The sequence below is a fragment of the Ovis canadensis genome, chromosome 1 (genome assembly GCF_042477335.2).
Source record: "Ovis canadensis isolate MfBH-ARS-UI-01 breed Bighorn chromosome 1, ARS-UI_OviCan_v2, whole genome shotgun sequence".
NCBI classification, from domain to species: Eukaryota; Metazoa; Chordata; class Mammalia; order Artiodactyla; family Bovidae; genus Ovis; species Ovis canadensis.
Window position 1 is genome coordinate 149,215,399 of NC_091245.1, and position 21,625 is coordinate 149,237,023.

Below are 21,625 nucleotides of genomic sequence, written 5' to 3' on the forward strand. Positions count from 1 at the left end.
CTTCAATTAGGTAGAAAAGCAGCCCAAAAGAGACACTAAGTCTAGTCACTGAGACCTCAAACGACGTGCTTGTACCCCTGAATTGTGAAGTATGTGCTGAAAATGTCATATCCTCACCCTCCAGAATTCAAAAGCAAGGAAACAAGGAGAAACACTAAGAATTTATTCCATGATTAGGTATTTGACAGTGAATTTTACTCACTAGAAATGGAATCACCCTATCCTTGAACCACACTTATTTTTTGACCTTGTTAAAAAAAACTTCTTTGCAAGTTTTGCGAAAAATTATGTGTGAAAAGTGAAGATAGCAAGTGTGCAATGTTTTCAGTTCATAAATACAACAATATCCTGTATTGTTTTGGGGCTTTACAGAGTCCATGTTATACACATGAATTCGCTGAATCATGACATCTACATGAGGTAGGTATTATTGAGTTTACAGGTGAAGTACCTGAAACTTAGAGATTAAGTAACATAGTAATGTGTCCAAGGAAACACAGCCCATGACAAAACTGGGATTCAAACCCAGGATCTCTGATACACATAATTTATATGTGTATAATTATACACATAACTTAAATGCGTATCATTCACCATAAAGAGAGATTAAGTTACTTTTAGTCAACTCAGCAAAAGAAAAGAAAAATTACACCTTCAAACATCTCTCTCCAATTTTTTTCCCTCGCTATAGCTTGGAAACTGACTTCTTGACCTATGAACCTTTTCATCTTTATGTAGATTCTGGTGATTGCTTCATTTTTATAAAAGTAATTTCAAATTATTATCCCCCTTTTTAACTTTTTTCCCATATTTTCAAATTGTGGCCAACAAAAAATTTAGCAGTACATAAGTCACAGGAAAAAAATAATCAGTAGATTCTGTTGGAACTTCTAAGACAAGATGCTCATTTCATTCCTCCAAAGGTGAATAACTGAATATGCTGACTCTAATCTAATGAACAATAATATGCAATCTGGTACATGATAGGTTATTGAATTGTCAGAATTTTACATAAATTTGGAACAATAAAGCAGATAATTACTGATAAGTATTTTAGATTCATATAATTTTCTTGTTGATAAAACTTAAGTAGCTCAAAGTTTACAAATCATATCTATCATAGTTGAATCCTGACCATTTCAGAAATAAGTTAACTGAAATTCAGGCACACACACAAACATTTAGTACATTCTTAATAATAATTAAAAGTTACTCTCTGATTAAATGACTATTTGTTTATGATTCACTTTGTATCTTTAATTTCAGAAGAGTAAAATGAGAAATTTTCCTTATAAGTAAAACCTGGCTATTCATAAAGGAGAAATTTTACTCATTTGATAATATACTATGAAATGTTAAGACAGCACAAACTTTGTGATTAAATGGAATAAGTTTGATCACACAATGGAAAAAAAAGAAATCAACACAAGGAAGAATGATGTATTTGAGAACATTTTTAATAAATAATGTGACAAAATTACTTTTCTGATTATTGGATTTTCAGTATGCAAAATTATGGCTAAAAATAAGAGGCTTCTTACATGAACATAATGAAAACATTAATCACATGGATTGTTCCCTTAGTACTGCACACCTTTTCTATGTAAATTTCAAATTATCTAAGCGAACACATTTAGTTTTTGGTGAAAACCAGCTTTTTTTTTTTTTTGTGGTTCAGTTTTGTTTGGCTTTGTTTTCTGGGGGGATGGCAGGGCTAGGGGGCTGGGGTCAGGACTGACACCTATAAATGAATAAATGTACTTTTTTTCTTCAAATAGCACCGATTATAAAGTCAATGAAATTTATATAATGAAAAAAAAAGGGTCATAAAAACCTACAATCGGAGGACATCATTTGGCAATTCAAAGCAAGTAATGCCTCCATTTGAGCTTATAAGGAAATTCTAAGTTTAACCAATGGCCATAACAAACTTAAACCTTTTTTTCTTTAAGTCCAGGAGAACCGTTGCATTCATGGCCCACAATAAAGTATGCACGTTACTTCACCATCTGTCATCATTCAAATATTCCAAATACAAACATAGAGCATTAACAAAACAGGTTAAAAACGCTTCTCAACATTTTTTTTTCAATAAGACAAAAAAGGTTAATAGTTACAATGGTTTACAAATAAAGTTTAGTGATTGTGCTTTTAAAACCAAAAAAAAAAAAAAAGATTAAAAACAGTGCATTACAAAAACAAAAAATCAAACTTCCTTAAGTGGCACTTCCGAAAGTTGAACTGACATTACCAGAAGAAATTCAGGCCAGTTAAGATGGGGATGTCCTATTCAATTGGTCATTAAAAACATCCATTTGTTGGTAATATGCATTTATAATCGCTTTTTGATTGAAAAATAGAGCAAGGTTTTTGCTGGGCTGACTTATGACAATGACTAGACAACCAGAGATCCAACTGGCTTACCCCTACTTATCCAAAAGTAAGTTTCCGATAAGAATATACTTCAGCGATTGAAATGAAGACAAAATAAGTACCACCAGGGGTTGCGAAGAGTATATATTTACAATGTTTCTACCCCCTTCAAATTGATTATGGTTGTCCTGCATTTGCTATGTTTTTTTTTTCTCCCTGCAGAGAGTGGTATGAAAGACTGATTTTAAAATCATGTTAAAATGAAGTTATGTTTTAGTTTGCATTAGCAGTTGGTCATAGAAAGATTATATCTTTAGAGCCCTTAACATGAAGTTGATTAGTCAACTTTGTATCTTTGATCAGTAAATTGGCTTGGTATATAAGCAGTGCAATGCCATATCTCAGGGGCAAAATCAAAAGAACTGTTTTGTTCTCTCCTGTTGGCTGATGACTGAAGCAAAAAGTCAAACACTTCCCTTGCCGGAAGCAAGGTGAAATGATGTGTTCCCACAGTGAGGGGAATAGGGAGGTTCTTCCTAGGGATAGGGATCAAATAACAATGATAAAACCCCAGTAAAATTTTTAAAAATGGTATTCCAATAAGAGGAATGAAAACGACAATTTGTACACTCTGATTGCTCTGAACATTTTATCTGGCGTCTTATGTCATCTGACACAAGGCATCTTGAGTGATAACTTTCACATTAGATCTCTTAATCCTCTCTGGTTGTCTTCAGCTTTCAGTTTCCTGTAAGAGATAAGTTCCTGTTAAATTTTAAATAAATCTTAGAGTGTTGTCCTACTTCGTATTTATTTCATGCTTTTATTATTACATTGTTTCTTCATTCGTTCCCTAGCATACAACTGAAAAGTGCTCATGGCAACATATTCATACATCAACTTTGGCTGGTTTTGACAGCAAATCCGGTAGCTCTCTAACGACTACTAAACTGTGTTCCACCTGCTGTCTGGGGATTACGAAGTGCGGCACAGGGAGGGGAACAAGAGCAGCCAAGTTTTCTACCCCCCAGCCTCAACTCAACATGATAGCTCAATTTTTATTGGTTTCAAGTAGCTGGTTGCCTGTATTGACTTTTTGTGCCCTCAAAGGGCTCTTCTAAAAACAAAACAAAAACTAAACCAAAAACCTGAAAAATAACTTTTCTAATAGCATGTGCAAAGGAGAGTCTTCTTATTCTAAACCTCAAAATAAAAATACATTGGGCATAACAGCAAATTCAATTAGACATTCATCTATTATAAAAAGTTATAGTTTAACACTCTACTAACAATCTGCTTGAGATAACATCTCTTTGTAGGAAGAGAAATTCGTTCTCAGCTTATCTTTTTATTGAATGATGAAAACACAGTCTTAAACACAGGAGATGATTTTGTAATATAATGTGACTTACTGCCAACTCTACCTTACAGTACTATCTATAGATTCCAACAAAGGATATCTTTGACTCAAGAAGTGTTCTCTATTTGGGAAGGTCAATGTTAAGTATTAGGTTCCCATTTTCAAAAGAATGAAGAAGAAATGTAATTGCCCAAATCATCCTGATTAATCCCAGTGATCACTAGATGGCAGAGAGTATAGGCAAAACACCCCTCACTCACATTTTATAACTCTATCACTTTACTGGATTTTTATAATCTATTGTAATACTGTGAATTATAATTATCTAGATCAATAGTTCTTATTCCCTAACAACTTATTTGTTATACAAATATCCTATCTGAATATGAACCCTAATATCTAAAAAGAAACCATTATTACCATTTAAAACTCTGGAACACATTTCAAGAAAAATCATTGAATTCTAAGACTTTCAATTGCTGTCATCACTAACAGAGTTTGTGATGAAATAGTAACATTTCTGTAGACTGATGAATGCTTTAAACTTTGAGGTTTATATAAAAACTAGTCTAACACTGGGAAACTTGAAAAAAATTATAGATACCTCTAATTCTTCATTATTATCTTCTCTTTCATATCCTCCAAGAACTTGCATCTCTGCAATATTTCTTCGACCTACATTTGCTTGTTCTCTTTGTCTGCTTCCTGATCCTCTTGATGACATAGAACTTGAAGAACTAGGATCTCTGGGATTATTTGATGTTGGAAAAGTAGGTCTACAGTAAGGCAGAATATCCTCTGTGTAATGAAATATAATAAGCACATATGAAGCCCACCGTACATTTTCATTGTATAATGTGTCACTATGTCTATAAATCAGAATGGAGAAACATTAGTGTTTATGAGGAATAAATGAGGACATTTTATAACAATAATGAATAAGGCATTGAAAACAAAAATAACAACCCTGCTCTTTTCCTGGTAGTGGCTGGGATTTAGACTGATTCTACTCATAAGTTCTTATCTATCTCAAATTCACTTGAGATCAACATCCTTAAAAAAGGGAAACCAAACCTGGAGTCAGACATGACTTCCAGTCTTATCCTCTACTATGTTATCTCCCATTATTTCAGGCTTTAGTTTCTACTTAAAAAAAAAAAGTGATAATAGTGTCTACTAGGACACTAGGAGTTGCTAGTGTTGATGTGAAAACACATGAGATATTGTAGTATGTACCTATGTAAGCTAAGAAGGAATTATTAGGCATTGGTAGGAAAAAAAAAAATCCCAGTCTTATTGAACCACCAAAACAGAGTCAAACCTGGATTCACTCCCTAGATACCAAGATGCCAACCTCCATTTCAACACCATATTTACATTGTGGAACCCTGAATCTGAGAAGCCTGACATTGTTGCTAGCTTCAAAAATCAAGCCACTCCTGGTAACTGCTGTCTCCTGAATTACTATTTCCATATGCTTTAAATTTGGTGATGCTTCTAATGTTCCATCTTTCAACTTCTCACTTCTCTCCAAAGCCTTTTCATTCTAACCTTTGGACACAAAACACATCAAAACAGAACACAGCAAAACAAAACAAAACCCTTCCACATGCCCTTTTGTTCTCCTCCTCCAAAAGCTTCCTCTACTGTCCACTTTGCCTGAATGAAATCTGATTTCCCAAGGAGCCTACACTGAAGTTCCTTACAGTGGAAGAAGGGAAGCTTGCTTTCAGGTCACCAACACTAGCTATAAATCATTGCTCTTCAACCCTTGAACAAAAACACCCTATTCCTGTTGAGGGCCAAGCAGTGGAGTTACGTAACCTGTATGGTCCTCTTTGACGGTACTTCTCTCCCTGTTGTATTCATCACAACTTTCATTCCTGATCCAGACTTCTGATTCTCTGGTGTTTCAGAGTCCTTGTGGATCACTCTACCAGCACCTAGCTAGCTTCATGGAACTTGGCCCTCTGTGACCTTCATCTTCTGTGTCTGTTTCACCCAATTTTTTCTACTGAGCTCAGTTTTTGACAAACTACATCATGATAAAATATCTTTTTGGCTAAAGACTTTCCCCTTAAGCTGGTGCTGTACATAAATCTATAACTCTATCTCTACTGATAGCTTAGCATAGCTTCTTGAAAAGTAATCTGGACTCAGTATTAGTCATTACAACTCCCATTTACTCTGCATCTCACTGAAATCTACTTATGCCCACATTACTACAAGGGAACTGAGAAAATTCCCTGTTGACTTTGATGATGCTAACCATGTTTCAATCCTTAAGTCTTTAGACTTCTCACTGCCCTTCATCTGAAAACCACAGCCAATGTAAACATTACTAGTCTCAGCTCCTACTTCTCTCTGCTTCCTGGCCTGTCTTTGGTGGGCTCTTCTTACGCAGTGCCTCTTACTCGTTGATGCCCTTCTTACTGGTTTCTGCTTTTAGCCCACTCTGTGTGTGTGTGTGTGTGTGTGTGTGTGTGTGTGTGTGCATAAAAGCTTTTTTTCCCCACTTACTCTGGGCAATTTCATCCATTCTCTCAGACTGTACCTTTTCTAGAGTAGAGCTGCCATGAGGGCAGATACTTGGTTTTGAGTATTGATACCATCTCACCTAGATATATAATAGGTTATTGATGCATGAGACAGGGTGCTCAGGGCTGGTACACTGGGATGATCCTGAGGGATGGGATGGGGAAGGAGGTGGGAGGGGGGTTCAGGATGGGGAACACATGTACACCCATGGCTGATTCATGTCAATGTATGGCAAAAACCACTACAATACTATAGAGTAATTAGCTTCCAATTAAAATAAATAAATTTTAAAAATAGATAAATATTCTGACTGAATAAATGGGTGGCTTTACTATTTCACCATGATGAGTTATTAATGTGTATTTCCTGAACTCTGCCCAACTGCCTCCTTTTGAGGGCTCCTCAAACTCCACAGATTGAGCACTGACTTCACCATGTCCACGCCTCTGAGATTTCTTCCCCCTCTGTATTCCTTAATGGAGTTAATGGCGTCACTAACCTTGAAGATATCTTAGATAGAAAGCTGGAATTATTTAATATCTTCTCTCCTTTCCAACAACCTTCCCATAACCTCTTAAATGAACCTTTTCCACATATTCAAATATATAACACATAAGGATAATTTTAACTAAAAAGTTTCTTGAATATTCCCCTCAGTCATCCCTGCTCCCACAGCCTGGTTTATATTCTCCATGTCTCTTCTGAGGTTGTAAATTTCTTCTAACAGGTCTCTGTAAATTTCTTCTAACAGGTCTCTGCTTCTTGAGTTATTTCCCTCTAAACTTGCTTCATTCAGCTACCTTCCTTTTATAGGAACTACAGGGTCTCCATGAGGTAAGCTTACATTTATCTCAAGAGCTTCATCTTTACTACTTTTACTGTCTAATAACACTGAAATTCTTATATTCTCCTCAATGTACTCCAACTTCTCATTCTGACTTTCTCTGCCAAAACAACCTACCCACTCTTCTTGCCCAAGCTAAATTCCACCCTCTTGAAAAGTCAGCTTATGGGTCATTTCCACTAGGAAAGATCAAGAAGTCTTTCTTTACATTCCATCACCCACAAGACTGAGCTAATTTTCCCTTCTCTGGACTCTCAAGTATCATGACACCATAAACATTATATCAAATATGGGTGGGTGTATCTGTGACTAAAGATTACATGTCTCCTTCTCTGACTATAAGCTCCTTGAGGTCAAGGTTCATGTTTACACATAAATTTCAGGACTAGTACAATGCTTCATAACACTGTACATGCTTGATATATGTAGAAATAAATTGAACTAACTGAGGTAAATGTCAGCAAAAAGATCAGACTTTGAAATCTAAAAGACCACTCTCCTTAATTAAAAATTACCATTTGTTACAGATGTAAATTAGGGAGCCTCTTTAATTATTAATAGCAAAAACTGAATTATGAAGGTTAAAATTAAAGGAATGTACAGAAATGATAATTAAAAGACACAAAAATTATTTCATCTCTTTGTTTTAATTTTACACACACCAAAATCATTCTGAGTTGTTAAATTTTCCCCCAAAGAATTGAACTTATTTTGGAGAAACGTTGCTTGTGAGCAGCAAATCGGTCTGTACTTTCAGGTCAGATACAAATCTCATAAGTTATATTGTGACATTTGATTTATGAATCACTTCTTGGAGTATAACTGTTGAAAGTTAAAAGTTCAGATCACCTTGGCTTTAATGATAAAAAAGCACAGTTTTTCAAACTTCAAATTATAGTGATGTAACCAAGTAATCTGTGGTCACACAGTGGAGGCATCTGTGCAAAACACATAACTTTACCATCATTTCATTGCTGAGTCCATGCCAGAGTGAGGAGTTCAGGCTTACATTACAGAATGAAATGAAACTCCTCTATATTGAAAGAAAGTTGCTAATGACCAGATGCCCATAATGAACAAAACAACAGACTGATGTCCAATCTTACTGATTCCACCTCAGTTTTGGTACAGAATGTTCCTCTGCCTAACATATGTTTGTATGTATGAATGCATTCATTTTCACTGAGGTATAGTTGATTTACAATATTATATTAGTAGCATATAGTGATTCAAAGTTATTGTATTATAAAATAATGGCTATATTCTCTGTGTTATTATAAAGTAATGGCAATATTCTCTGTGCTGTACAAGATGTTCTTGTAGCTTATTTATTTTGTATGTAGTGGTCTGTACCTCTAATTCCCCATCTCTGTCTAGTCCCTGCCCCTTTTACTCTCCCCACTAGTATCCTTGAATCATCATGCAGTATCCTTACAGTCATCTCTGTGCTATGCTGGAGAGAGCTTACAAGTTCACACAAGAGTCTACTATACCCATCTCCTCCAAACTCCACATACACTGATTTCATATTAGTTGCTTGAAACTAGCCACTTTGGATGTAATTACACAACAGAAGTAAGCAAATGGCTACATATTAGGGGCTTGTTCTGTTTCTTTCCCAGAGAATTGATTGTTAAACATTATCCCCTCCATCATTGCTGATAATTTAGCTTTTGTTATTCAAATAATTTTCACCTCTGTGTTGCTGAGATGAACAACATCCATCCTCTACCTATAACCTTTCTCCTGATCTTTAAACTTAGTTCTATAATCCTTACTGAATTTTTTCATTTCTACGTTCCTGTCAGTACCTTAATCTATTCATAACTGAAGTTATTTTCCATAAGACTTTTATCCTTTTCCTCATTTTTTTTACATTGTTCAATACAATTATGTTGTATAGTCATGGAGGGCCATCTAATTAACATTTGAATAACTTTTTTGCTCCCTTAGTTCATTTTACTTTTTTACATTCAATTAGTCACCAAGTCCTATAGGATCTATCTCTGAAATGCCTATATAGGCTGTTTCTCTTTTTAATTTATACAACTCTTTTAATTCAGTGCTTTCATATTTTATACCTAGATTATTTTGCAAGGTTCTGATACCTTCAGCCACCCAATTCCAGACTCCTCCTTCACTATAGAGTTCTGTCAGTTATTTTTTTAAGCAAAAAAAAAAAGGTAATTTTTTTATTCTTATTTTTGATTATATAATTTCTTGATTAAATTTTTTGCTGGCTCACCACTGTCCATATCATTAATCCCAAACTCTTCAAAATAGTATTCCTGGCCTCCCCAATCAGTTTCAACCACCTTTCTAATTTTATTTTCGCCATTTGTCCCTGGCCCCAAGCATCTTATTTTCCAGCCAAACTGGAAATCGGAATTCACCATTCATTTTCACATTTTCATGTTTTGTCTCTATTTATTTCCTTTGTCAGAAATCTCCTTTTCCTTTGTAACTTGTGTAAATCATGCTTTCCTTTAAACTTCAACTAAACTGGCATCTCTTCAAGGAAGATGTGCATAATATCATGTATTAGAACTGACTGTATTCAAATTACCTGGGTGCATACCTGTCTCCTCCAATAGAGAGCAAATTTCTGAATCTTACCCTTTGTACCTGATCCTAAAGAGCCTTAACTATGTACCATGCAAACATGTTCAATCTGTATTTATTGGCTGCTTGACTAAATAAGTACCTTGAATGAGATGAGTCTTTGCTGGTGGAAGGTCTCGTTTTGCGGCCTTGTTTCCTCGTCCTTTCCCATCATTTGCCTGTTCCTGTGCTTCTCTCGGATCACCTGGATTTGGTCGCATATCAGCAACTTGTCTTCCATCCAATACTTCTCTCCCCTTGTAATTGCCTCCTTTTCTATCTGATGATCTGTCTGTTCTTGCTTCTATAGAAGGGAGTTTTGGCACCATCACGGGTCGTACCTCCAGCTGGGCCTTGGATTGGGCAGTGGGTGACTTGATAGCAGGCGGTGGCACAGGGGGAGGTGGAAGATCTGAAAAGAAGTATATAAAATACTGTGAAGGTTTGCCATTTCCAAATTTGTCAACATTAGTGTTACCATTAGAGTCACATTCAATCGTGAAATAATAATCTTAAAAGAATTGAACAATTGAAGACATCCAAAGAATAAGAAGACTAACAATTTTAATGTACTCTCACTTTTATTTATCTGGCAGTCTTTACCAACTGATCTACCAGGGAAGCTTCACGACTGGAATGGATAGCCTATTCCTTCTCCAGGGAATCTACCCAACCCAGGAATTGAACTGGAGTCTGCCTTCATTGTAGATGGATTCTTTACATAGTGAGCTACCAGGGAATCCTTTATCTGGCACAGGAATATTGAATTGTAGAGCTGGGACTTAGAGATTAGCTAGTTTGGGGATGGCTAATATGGATAAATATGCTATAGCTTTTTCTCCCCCAACCATCGCAGATCTTCCTAATTGATTTCACTGGAATGTTGCTGATCCCAGATGGATATTTTTACTCTTCAGGCAACCACTTCAGATTGATTGAGGTTGGCACTTAAGTTGAGACCTCTTTGCCATTGCTAATCTACCTGAATCCCTTCTCATTTTGTAGATAGGGAAGTTCAAACACACAGATCTTAAGTTATTTTCCAAGCTTAAAGCTAAATATAATCAGAACCAGGACTAATGCCCTCAGATTCCTAATTTCTGATTCAGTGTTCTTTGTACTACCATTTCATTCTATTGCATCTTCACAATCTACCTTCACTGGTATGGTCTCTTCATTTTGTAATATGGAGGTTTTAAACTAGATAATCACTAATATACTTATAAGTTAATTTTTATCTATCTATAGTTATATATTAATATATTACAAATAATTGGATATTATATATAATTACACTTCTCACAGACATACTGAAAAGAAGGCATATAATTTTATATCTAGAAAATTTATTTTCTTTAAGTGGCATTTTTTTTAAATGACTCCTAGGTACACTCCAGGAGGAAAAATATATTTATATATAACCTAGTAATAGTTGATAAGTTAATAGAAGAATATGAACAGATTCTAGTTTTAGTTTGTTCTGGCTGTAGTATGGAGGATGAATTACAAGGAAAGTCTTAAATCCAGGAGGCTAAAATGTTATTTTAATAACTCAGTAAAAAATGATAGGAGATAGAATTGTACTGGTGACTTTCAGATGGAGAGTAGATGTGCCTGAGAGCTTAAGGAATAAAAATCAATATTATTTAATGATCAATGGAAAATAGCAGGGGAAGCGTGATGTGTGTGCAGTTGCTCAGTCCTGTCCGACTCTTTGTGATCCCATGGACTACAGCCCACCAGGCTCCTCTGTCCATGGAACTTTCCAGAGAAGAAGATTGGAGTGGGTTGTCGTTTTCTCCTCCAGGGGATCTTCTCAACCCAGGGATTGAACCTTGGTCTTCTCATCACAGGTAGATTTTTTACTACTGAGCCACCAGGGAAGCCCCAGAAGGCTATTCATTAGGTAACTCAAGATTTTTGCCATAGTTAACTAGCTGGATGAGTAATGCAGGGATAAGAAAGAGATGGTTTGCAAAGGAAGGGCATGAGTTCTGTTTCAGAAAGGTGAACAGGAAGAACTTTTGAAGTATCCAGGCAGCTATATACAGGAGGTTGTTATATATAAAATCTGAATTTCATGGGAGGTCAAAACCAGAGATCTAGAGACTTGAAACTATCAGCATATTTTTTCTTTAGTCATGACTTTAGAAATGGTAATGTTTTCATATTCTATGTGATATTAACAGAACAAATCAACTAAAACATGAATAGGGTATATATTGATAGTAAATGTTTAGTATTACAGAATTAAGCTTTTCCATAGAAAACATACATGGTAAAAATTTAAAAGTATATAAAAACTTGGAAATATAACCCTTCATATGTCCCCACCTTCATTTCAAATCCTCAATATTGATGCAGAGGTAATTAGTCTGAATGGATGTTTATAGATCATCCCAGAAATTATTTATGCCTAGAAAGCAAGGCCACCAAGTTACATAATTCTAAGGAGTACCATTCACATTAGAAACTATGTAAAATGGCCATATCTGGGGTTTTGGAGCATGCATGTCTGCCCACCAGAATGTGATAGTCTTCCTTTCCTAATAACAAAAATGATTGCATTTTTTTTTTCACCTAAATGTGTAGTTGTATACATTTCCACACATAAACATATAGCTTTACCTCTTCTGATGAAAAGTTTGCATCTGTTCTGTTTTATGAATATATCATTATTTATATAGTAAATACCAACAGAAGAAAATTTGTTTTCAGAGATATTACTATTATTGGCAATGGTCCAGTGACTATTATTTATATACACTAGCATAAAAAGTCTTGAATATTAAAATCGTGCCTTGAAAATTCATATATAATAGCAAATAAAGGGGTCTAGCAAGCATCAGTTTTAATCTAGTGTTTCTCATTCTTGGTGGTTTTTTTTTAAGAATTAATCATTTTCTTTTGTTTCTTCTCTGTATTCTTGCCATCTTTTAAGTAGATAAGAGTTTTTAAAAGTAATTTTATTTTGACTTTCTGTGTCATATAACTAAGGCATTAGAATTCATTGTATTGGTCTCTGAAAGCATAAATTTTGAGATATCATCTTACTTCCAGCTGTTTTACTTAGGACTCCATCATTAAAACTGGTCAGACTGTTTCTTGCATACTATTGTTGTTAATTCTCTTAGCTCACCGTGTTCTCTTTTTATGTAAAAAATAAATCTAGAAAAATCAAAAACTTATTGTCGTAAAACACAAACTGTCATTGTCACTGATGATGATTTTCCTCCTTTAACAACATTTATTTTAAAACATCATTTTTTAAAAAGTTGTTGTTCAGTCTCTCAGTTGTTTCCAACTTTGCAACCCCATGGACTGCAGCACACCAGGCCTCCCTGTCCTTCACTACCTCCCAGAGTTTACTCAAACTCATGTCCATTGAGTCAGTGATACCATCCAACCATCTCATCCTCTGTCATCCCCTTCTCTTCCTGCCTTCAATCTTTCCCAGCATCAGGGTCTTTTCCAATGAGTCAGCTCTTTGCATCAGGTGGCCAAAGTATTGGAGCTTCCCCTTCGGCATCAGTCCTTTCAATGAATATTCAGGGTTGATTTCCTTTAGGATTGACTGGTTTGATCTCTCTGCAGTCCAAGGGACTCTCAGGAGTCTTCACCAATACCACAGTTCAAAAATATCCGTTCTTTGGCACTCAGCCTTCTTTATCATCAACTCTTGCATCCATACATGACTACTGGAAAAACCATATCTTTGACTATACAGACTTTTGTCAGCAAAGTAATGTCTCTGCTTTTAATACCCTGTCTAGGTTGGTCACAGCTTTCCTTCCAAAGAGCAAGTGTTTTTTTAATTTTGTGGCTGCAGTCACAGTCTGCAGTGATTTTGGAGCCCAAGAAAAGAAAGTCTGTCATTGTTTCCATTGTTCCCGCATCTATTTGCTATGAAGTGATAAAACCAGATGCTATGATCCCCCTCATTGACTATTTATTTATTAAAAATAAACCAAAAGAGAGAAAAGGCAGATTCTACTGAGTGGCTTAAAGAGAAGAGACCCAAGGCTGAGCTGTTCTAAGTTCAGACTGAGCCTATGACTGGGAATGCGAGGAGAAGAGAAGTCTAATTCAGAATATACCTGGAAGCAGAGCGAGTGAGTGACTGCAGACTCATTTCTGCACTATGTCCTTGCTACAAACTCAGACTGGATTGCAAATACAGCTTATCAGGAAGCTGAAGACTACCACTATCATCAAATCATAAAATGTCTGGACTGATCAGATATCAAAGCTGATGATTACCAGTATCATAAGATTATACAAAGTCTTGGGAATCTATGACTCTTGAGACAAAATCCATTACCAGATACTCTATATAGATGCTGTCTATAATACAGGTATAAAAAGAAGAGAATCTGATGGTAATTTTAAGAGTTCAAACTTACTGTATATAATTAACAGAGGGGAATGATGGTAGGTGTAATTTCTAATATAAATAGATTACCAAATTTTTTTTAGGTATCACAAAATAAACACTGTCAAATCAGAGATTATCATAGTACAAACAATTTTATATGTCATAAAATAACAAATGGTACTTTCAGGTAATTCATATCACTAATAGCTCAAACTGGGTTTAAAAAATGGGATCATGGAACTCATATATATGTATAGTCTCTTTCTTTATACAATTGTATAAACACCATTCTTTATACAAGACTCTCTAAATACCAATATAATGCATGTAAAGTAATACAAAAAAGCATAAACATGGAGACAATTCTGCCAGCATTCATCACTACACAGATCTGGCACTCTATTCACATAACTGTTAAAAGTCCCAAGACCTTGTGATTAATGATATATCAAGTCAAAACAACATCATTCCAAAGAGGGTGAATTTATAATTTATGAAGAGTAGAGCTGTAGAAATGATGTAGATTTGTTTTTTAAGTCAAGTATGTAAACAAATCAGGAGGGGTTGCAAAGGGGGTGGAAAGAATCTATTAGAAGGTCCTAGAAATGCACTTACGCTTGGCTTTAACTCAGTAAAAGTCTGACTGATCAATATTCATATATTTGAATCCTTCCCTTTATCTGGGTGAAAGCAGCAAATATGAAATAAATAGAGTTAGATTCTGCCTGTCAGTATTCTACAGCATGCAGTCCTCCACTTTGCAATGAGTACTCCCTGGGTGTCTATGAGACCCAACATTTACCTACAGCACAAAGTATGGCTACAGTGCCATGAATTAGGGGCTGGTGGGCTGTTAAGGGCTCAACTGTGTTCTCTCCGAAATTCATATGTTGAAGTACTAACCCCTAGCACCTCAGAATGTGACCTGTACTTGAAGACAGGATCTTTAAAGAAGCAGTTAAGTTACAGTGAGGTCCTTAGAGTGGGCCCTGATCCCATCTGGCTGGTCCTTAAAAGAAGGGGGGACATAACATACACAGAGGGAAGACCAAGTGAAGACATGGGGAGAAGGGGATCATCTATAAGCCAAGGAGAGAGGCTTCAGGAGCAACCAACCCTGCCAACCCCATGAGCCTGAACTTTTAGCCTCCAGGGCTGTTAGGAAATAAATTTTTGTTGTTTAAACCACCTATGGTTTTTCCAGTAGTCATGTATGCATGTGAGAGTTGGACCCTAAAGAAAGTTGAGCACCGAAGAACTGATGCTTTTGAACTGTGGTGTTGGAAAAGACTCTTGAGAGTCCCTTGGACTGCAAGGAGATTATATCAGTCCATAAAGGAGATCAGTCCTGAATATTCAATGGAAGGACTGATGCTGAAGCTGAAGCTCCAAATCTTTGGCCACTTGATGTGAAGAATTGACTCACTGGAAGAGACCCTGATGGGATGCTGGGAAAGATTGAGGGCAGGAAGAGAAAGGGATGACAGAGGATGAGATGGTTGGGTGGCATCACCGACTCAATGGACATGAGTCTGAGCAATCTCCAGGCGTTGGTGATGGACAGGGAGGGTTGGCATGCTGCAGTCGCAGAGTCAGATACAACTGAGTGACTGAACTGAAGTCTCCTAGATAAGGTGGCTTACCGCGGATTATGACAAGGATCATCAAAAATTACTCTTTATCAGTTCAGACACAGATCTATCAGTTTAGGTTCTTTTTTATTTTTTCCTTATAGAGGTCACAAAAATTCTGTAAAGAAAATTGATAATCTGAACAAAATGTACAAAGTAAAGATGCTACATGCTCAAGACTGATACAGCATATATTGAAAACAGTTCACATAAGAAATCTATTGATAATAATCAAATGCATCCATCATAATTGATTCAATCATCAAAATCCAAAAATGAAACAAACCTCTCCATGTCTTATTGATCTATTTCTGATTTTCACAACTGGCAGCTCCTTAAGTTCATTTTCCTCCTTCCCCTCTTCCTTCTTTAATAATTTAAAAAATTGTATTTGCCATAGAGATTCTTCATGAAATTCATTATGAATTTTTTTCAAAACCAAGAAAAAGATTTCTGATAAAATGACTTTTCTTTCCATACTATAACCACTACTACCAAGAGTATGTGCGTTTTTTTATTTGGCACATTATGAAGAAAAGATTTCAGTTATTCAAGATGCATTATGGAAATGTACAAAATGGTACATAGTTTTATTTTTTCTTTACCAAATCAGAAAACATCCAGAATTAAATTCAAGACTTGTTAGTAAAATAAGCATAACTCAATGACAGATGGTTATCAAAACGCTAAGAGGAAGTTAAAGCTAGTGTTTAACCATTTTGTCTATTTTTGTGACTTAGAGAAAATAATTACTGGCTTCTACATCGTGGTGTATATTATGACTATTCTATATAATCACATGTAAAATGAACATTTAGAAATGTAAATAATATTTCATATTAATGTGGCTTTTTGGCTTTACAAATATTTTAACATATTTCTTTGGTATTTCTGAAATTAAAAATAACTTGGTTGCTTCATCACTCAATTTAATAGCTATTTTTCAGGGATTAGTTAGAATTTATATTTAATTATTAAACACTGAAATAAATGCTACAGAACATGGGGTGATGAATGTAGATCACAATTTTCAAGCATATTATAATTTATAACTGCAATGCTATGCCCTCTAACTAAATATAAAAAACATTTAAATAATGTTTTCATTATTTAAAGCATTTTTAAAAGCATCACTCAATGCCAGAAGCCCCTCGAAACAAGTATAAATAAGTAGAAAGAGTTACACAAAGCTGTAGGCCAGATTTTCTCCCTGATGTATTCAACCTAGATGTATTCACATCAAGGTTTGATGTTTGACCAGTTTTTCTGTTAGGAGCAGTCTCTTCTAGATAATAAATACTGATAGAACAGCTATAAAACTTGTAAAATGCCATTATAGGGGTCCCATAAATGTAAAACTGCCAATAGAGTTTGGGGATTTATACCTAGTTTTCGTCCCTTCACAGAGGCAAACATGCTCAAAACCATTATAATCACCCTTCAGAATCAGATAATATCCTGACAGCTCAGTTTCCCTGACAAAGCAGTCCCAGGCAGGATCCAGGAGGCCCAGGTGCACTGTGTCATGCCAGTATTTAATGCAGTCTACTATCAGATAGATGCTAGTGAGAGAAAATATTCTGAATAAAGTACAGATAATAGCATGGACAGCCACTCATTGCAAAATTACTTGTGCTCATCATGCTGTGAGCTTTGTATTAAATTTTTTCTGTCAAGTGGCAGGAATCATGGGGAGAAGTACCTCAGAAAACCCTCCTTGTAACCTTGGATAAGGATCTAAATATTAGGATTTCATATGATAATGGCAAACGATGCCCTTTTTGAAAAACTGCTGACTGGTAAAGAAAGTTCTAATCAGATTGTGGTTGGAGGGGACTAGGAGGTAGGGACGGTGCCTGTGATACCCTTCTTCCCCTCATGCCTTTAGTAAATTTAGCAAACTTGACAAGATGGGTGAGCCTGAGAGCATTTATCTTACATGAATTTCCAACAAAGCCCTTGAGGTTGTTTTATAAAACGAGAAGGTGGCGGTTTAATAAATGCCGGGCCACCTGAGGCACTTTCATTAAAGGTTTTCTCTAGACAACATCGGAGAAGGCAATGACACCCCGCTCCAGTACTCTTGCCTGGAAAATCCCATGGAAGGAGGAGCCTGGTAAGGCTGCATTCCACGGGGTCGCTAGGAGTCGGACACGACTGAGCGACTTCACTTTCACTTTTCACTTTCATGCATTGAAGAAGGAAATGGCAACCCATTCCAGTGTTCTTGCCTGGAGAATCCCAGGGACAGGGGAGCCTGGTGGGCTGCCGTCTATGGGGTCGCACAGTCGGACACGACTGAAGCGACTTAGCAGCAGCAGCAGCAGCAGCAGCAGCAGCAGCAGCTAGACAACATCACAATGTTTGTGATATTTGCCTGTGCTCCCTCCAGAATACAAACCTCGCCTCTTCAGGGACAGTGGAGATAGTATGTGAAGGCATCAAGGAAGATGATTCCATTTGCCTTTTGGTGCACAAACTGTGAGTAACACCACTATAGTTAGACTTTATATTCAAATGAGTTTATTGTCTTCTATTTGAATGTAAAATTCTCCAAGGAAAAAAGAAAGTGAGGACACTGGGGAAGAGTTATCAGTGATGAAGATTAATCCCAAGCCATTACTTCAACTACAGTAATATCTACTTGTTTAAACTACATAATAACTTTTTAAAAATATTAAAAGTATTATCCTTTGTTAACTTCCTAACTAACCCAGTTACTAGAAAACTGCAGAGACCTGAGATGCCTGACAAGATATGGAAGTTGATCATTCCTCTAAGTAATATGAGGCTTAGTGTTAATGAATTTTTAATGTAATTTCTAATGTCAGTGGATGCATTTTCAAGTCAGAGAGAGCCAGGGTAAAGAGGCGAGATTCAGAGATGTTTTCATCCATTTCAGTGGACTTACCATCTGTGTAAGCTTCTCTGCGCAGATGTCCTGGCTGGTGCTTTTGTTTCTTGGCTGGTCTGGCCTTCTGTACTACAGCAGCACTCATGTTGCTGTCTGTAGAAACAGGACTTGTGGGTCTAGGGCACTGGGATGCATGAAAGTGGCGGCGGCCTGAGAAAAAAATCAGAGCCAAACTCAACAATAAAGTTTAACAGCAATAATCAAAATAAAACATTAAAACTAGAAATATTCCTATTAAAATAAAACCTTATATAAATGATTTTAGTAAACAATGCTGAACTGCTTCAGTCGTGTCTGACTCTGTGCAACCCTATGGACTATAGCCCACCAAGCTCCTCTGTCCATGGAATTTTCCAACCAAGAATACTGGAGTGGGTTGCCATGCCCTCTTCCAAGGGATCTTCCTCAGTGGCTCTGAAGGTAAAGAATCTGTCTGCAGTGAAGGAGACACAGGAGATGTGGGTTCAATTCCTGGGTTAGGAAGATTCTTGCCTGAAAAATCCCATGGACAAAGGAGCCTGGCAGGCTATGGTCCATGGGTTGCAACGAGTCGGACACGACTGAGCAACTAAACTTATCCTAGTAAACAGTAGGGTTTTTGTAATGCTGCTTGAGCTATCCACTGGAAAAAATACCCTAAAAGTATTTTCATAGTCTTTTTTTTTAAACCTTGCTACTTTTATTCTGCTAAAGTTCTTGATACCGAGGCATTAAAGAAAAACATTGTAACTATTTTTGCAGCTACCATCACTAAATTGTTATTGTTAAACAAAACTATTAATTAAATTTTAACATAATATATCCAATGTCTGTTTCTTTCTCAAAAGGAATAGCCACAGCCCTTAAGAAATTCATGTTCTAAGAATAAACCGTACAAAACATGTCCCTTATTTTCATTAAATATATTTGTGCTCTTTTCTGAAGACAGACTCTGAAATTTGAGCATATTCTCAGGTATTTTTTCTTACTTTGGCCTAAAATTTAGCTAGCTCACATACTTAGACCGGCCAAAACTACTCACACCCCTGTTCTCTTAAGAGATATTTATTTGCTGCTTCTGGATATTTGAAGTGACCCCTCCAGAGACTTTTATGTTTTTTGGTGCTGGTGTAAGTAGTTTTTCATTATTTTGATCTTGGAGGGACAATACTCACAGGTGATAAATGAACCTGATACTCAGACATGGTACACTGCTGTGCTCTCAAATTCTCTGGCTTTCTTACAGAGACATAGTACAACAAAACAAAATATTTAATCCATAATGGCAATGGACATCTACTGGCCCTATCCTTGATCTTTGTTATTTTGGTTTCTTGAAATTCCAGAGATTCAAATGCAGAACTTCCTGTTGTACCACAAGAAAGTTCAGAGGGACCAAGACAATAAGTGTTCTGTCTATAAACAGTAGCAGTCACAGAAAGTAAAATCAACACATTTACAGGTGATAACTGAAGCATTAAATAATAGATATTAATGTGGCCTAGTGAGAAACAATGTGATTGGATTATTCATTCATATTACCTTCAAGCTATATGATAAGCAGCACCCTTTCAGGAAAAGAACATTTTAATAGGCAGACTCCAATGCATGTTTTGTTCATTATAATCATGAGCTATATGAAAGTCAGAAGAGCTACTAAATTACAATACAGTGAAATATTAAACCAAACTCTCTTTAGCTATGATGGAGACTATTACAATTAAAGTTACATATCCATGAAAAGAGAGAATTAGGGCTGAGACTGAACCCATTTCTCATTCTATTGTGTAAGGCCATCTACTGCTCATAGACCCTGAGGCATGAAGTCGTTTACAGATGAATTTTCAAAATTATTTCTATGTCTCATTGATTCAATGAACTGAAGAACACCCTTAATGAAATATGAAAGCAATAGTTTGAGATGCTTAATTTCACGTACTTATTTTTTTACAGATTAAAAAATAAGGAGAAACAAAAGCTATATAGAGAGTCAGATGTTATTTATTAGGAACCATAGATTGGTTTGCATATTATTTTACTATATGCAGCAGCTCCTGGGGGAAAAAAATGAAAATTAGTTTAATATCTTCCAGTGTAGGCCTGGCTAAAATAAGTATGCATTCTACAATAATAGTTTGAGAGATATTAGATATATTTTTTTCCTACAACATATTCTTGATTAATAACATATAGAAAAAAAGCTTTATGAAGGGAGTTAAATTTTCTTTGAATGTATTCTACAATGATAAGAAATAATGACCAATTCAACATCTAAAGAGACCATGGAAAATTCTCTTGGAACATGGAAAATAACTGCAACAATGTGATAGTTACTAAGCTAAGAAAAAAAAAAAACAATAAGATAACAACTATTGATCTGCTGTGATAATCTTTACTTTCTCAGAAATGTCTCTCTTTCTTATTGATCCCATTATTTTTATTCTATTTGTATATTTTTAGTTACCAGAAATATCATATATATTGATCATGTATATGAATATATATATTCCATTTTACAGAAATTAAAATCATGTGAAAAATATATACTTAAAATTTTTTTCTTTCTCATACTATTTACTTTCTAAACAAAGATGGGAGTAGGAAATAAGTATAAGAGAATTAAAACATAAGAATGGATATATAGTAATTAAAAACAGGCTACTGGCAATAAAAGGGGAAATAGAAAAAATATATAAGCATTTAGATTAACTTGCTCTCCAAATTATTAGATTAACAATGTTTAGTTTAAGCATAGAACATAGTTATGCTTACAAAAGTATATATATTATAAATATCTTTATATTTTCTCAATTAAATTAGTATTCTAATTGAGAGGCATGAAAAGAATGGGGGTTAAGGAGAAATAGCCCACTTTCCAACAGTTGAGTGTCCACCCAGACATTTATCTATTTCTCCTAGACAATTTCTAATTAAATGGGATGAGTGAACTACCTCAATTAATTTTATTTTGGTGACTTTTATGTAACACAATCTCAATTTAATTGATCAC

General features: G+C 35.6%; 1 protein-coding gene across 1 annotated transcript in view; it reads right to left on the bottom strand.

Moving 5' to 3' along the window:
* Positions 1–1,434: 1,434 nt before the first annotated feature.
* The window catches only part of ROBO1 (roundabout guidance receptor 1), a 452,203-nt gene continuing 432,012 nt past the window's right edge, over positions 1,435–21,625 (bottom strand). Inside the window, exons 26-29 of the mRNA XM_069578675.1 lie at positions 18,634–18,786; positions 9,820–10,128; positions 4,338–4,531; positions 1,435–3,121 (exon numbers count right to left, since the gene is read on the bottom strand). Coding sequence (XP_069434776.1) covers positions 3,107–3,121; positions 4,338–4,531; positions 9,820–10,128; positions 18,634–18,786 — 671 coding nt within the window. The 3' untranslated portion in view covers positions 1,435–3,106. The remainder of the gene's footprint in view (positions 3,122–4,337; positions 4,532–9,819; positions 10,129–18,633; positions 18,787–21,625) is intronic.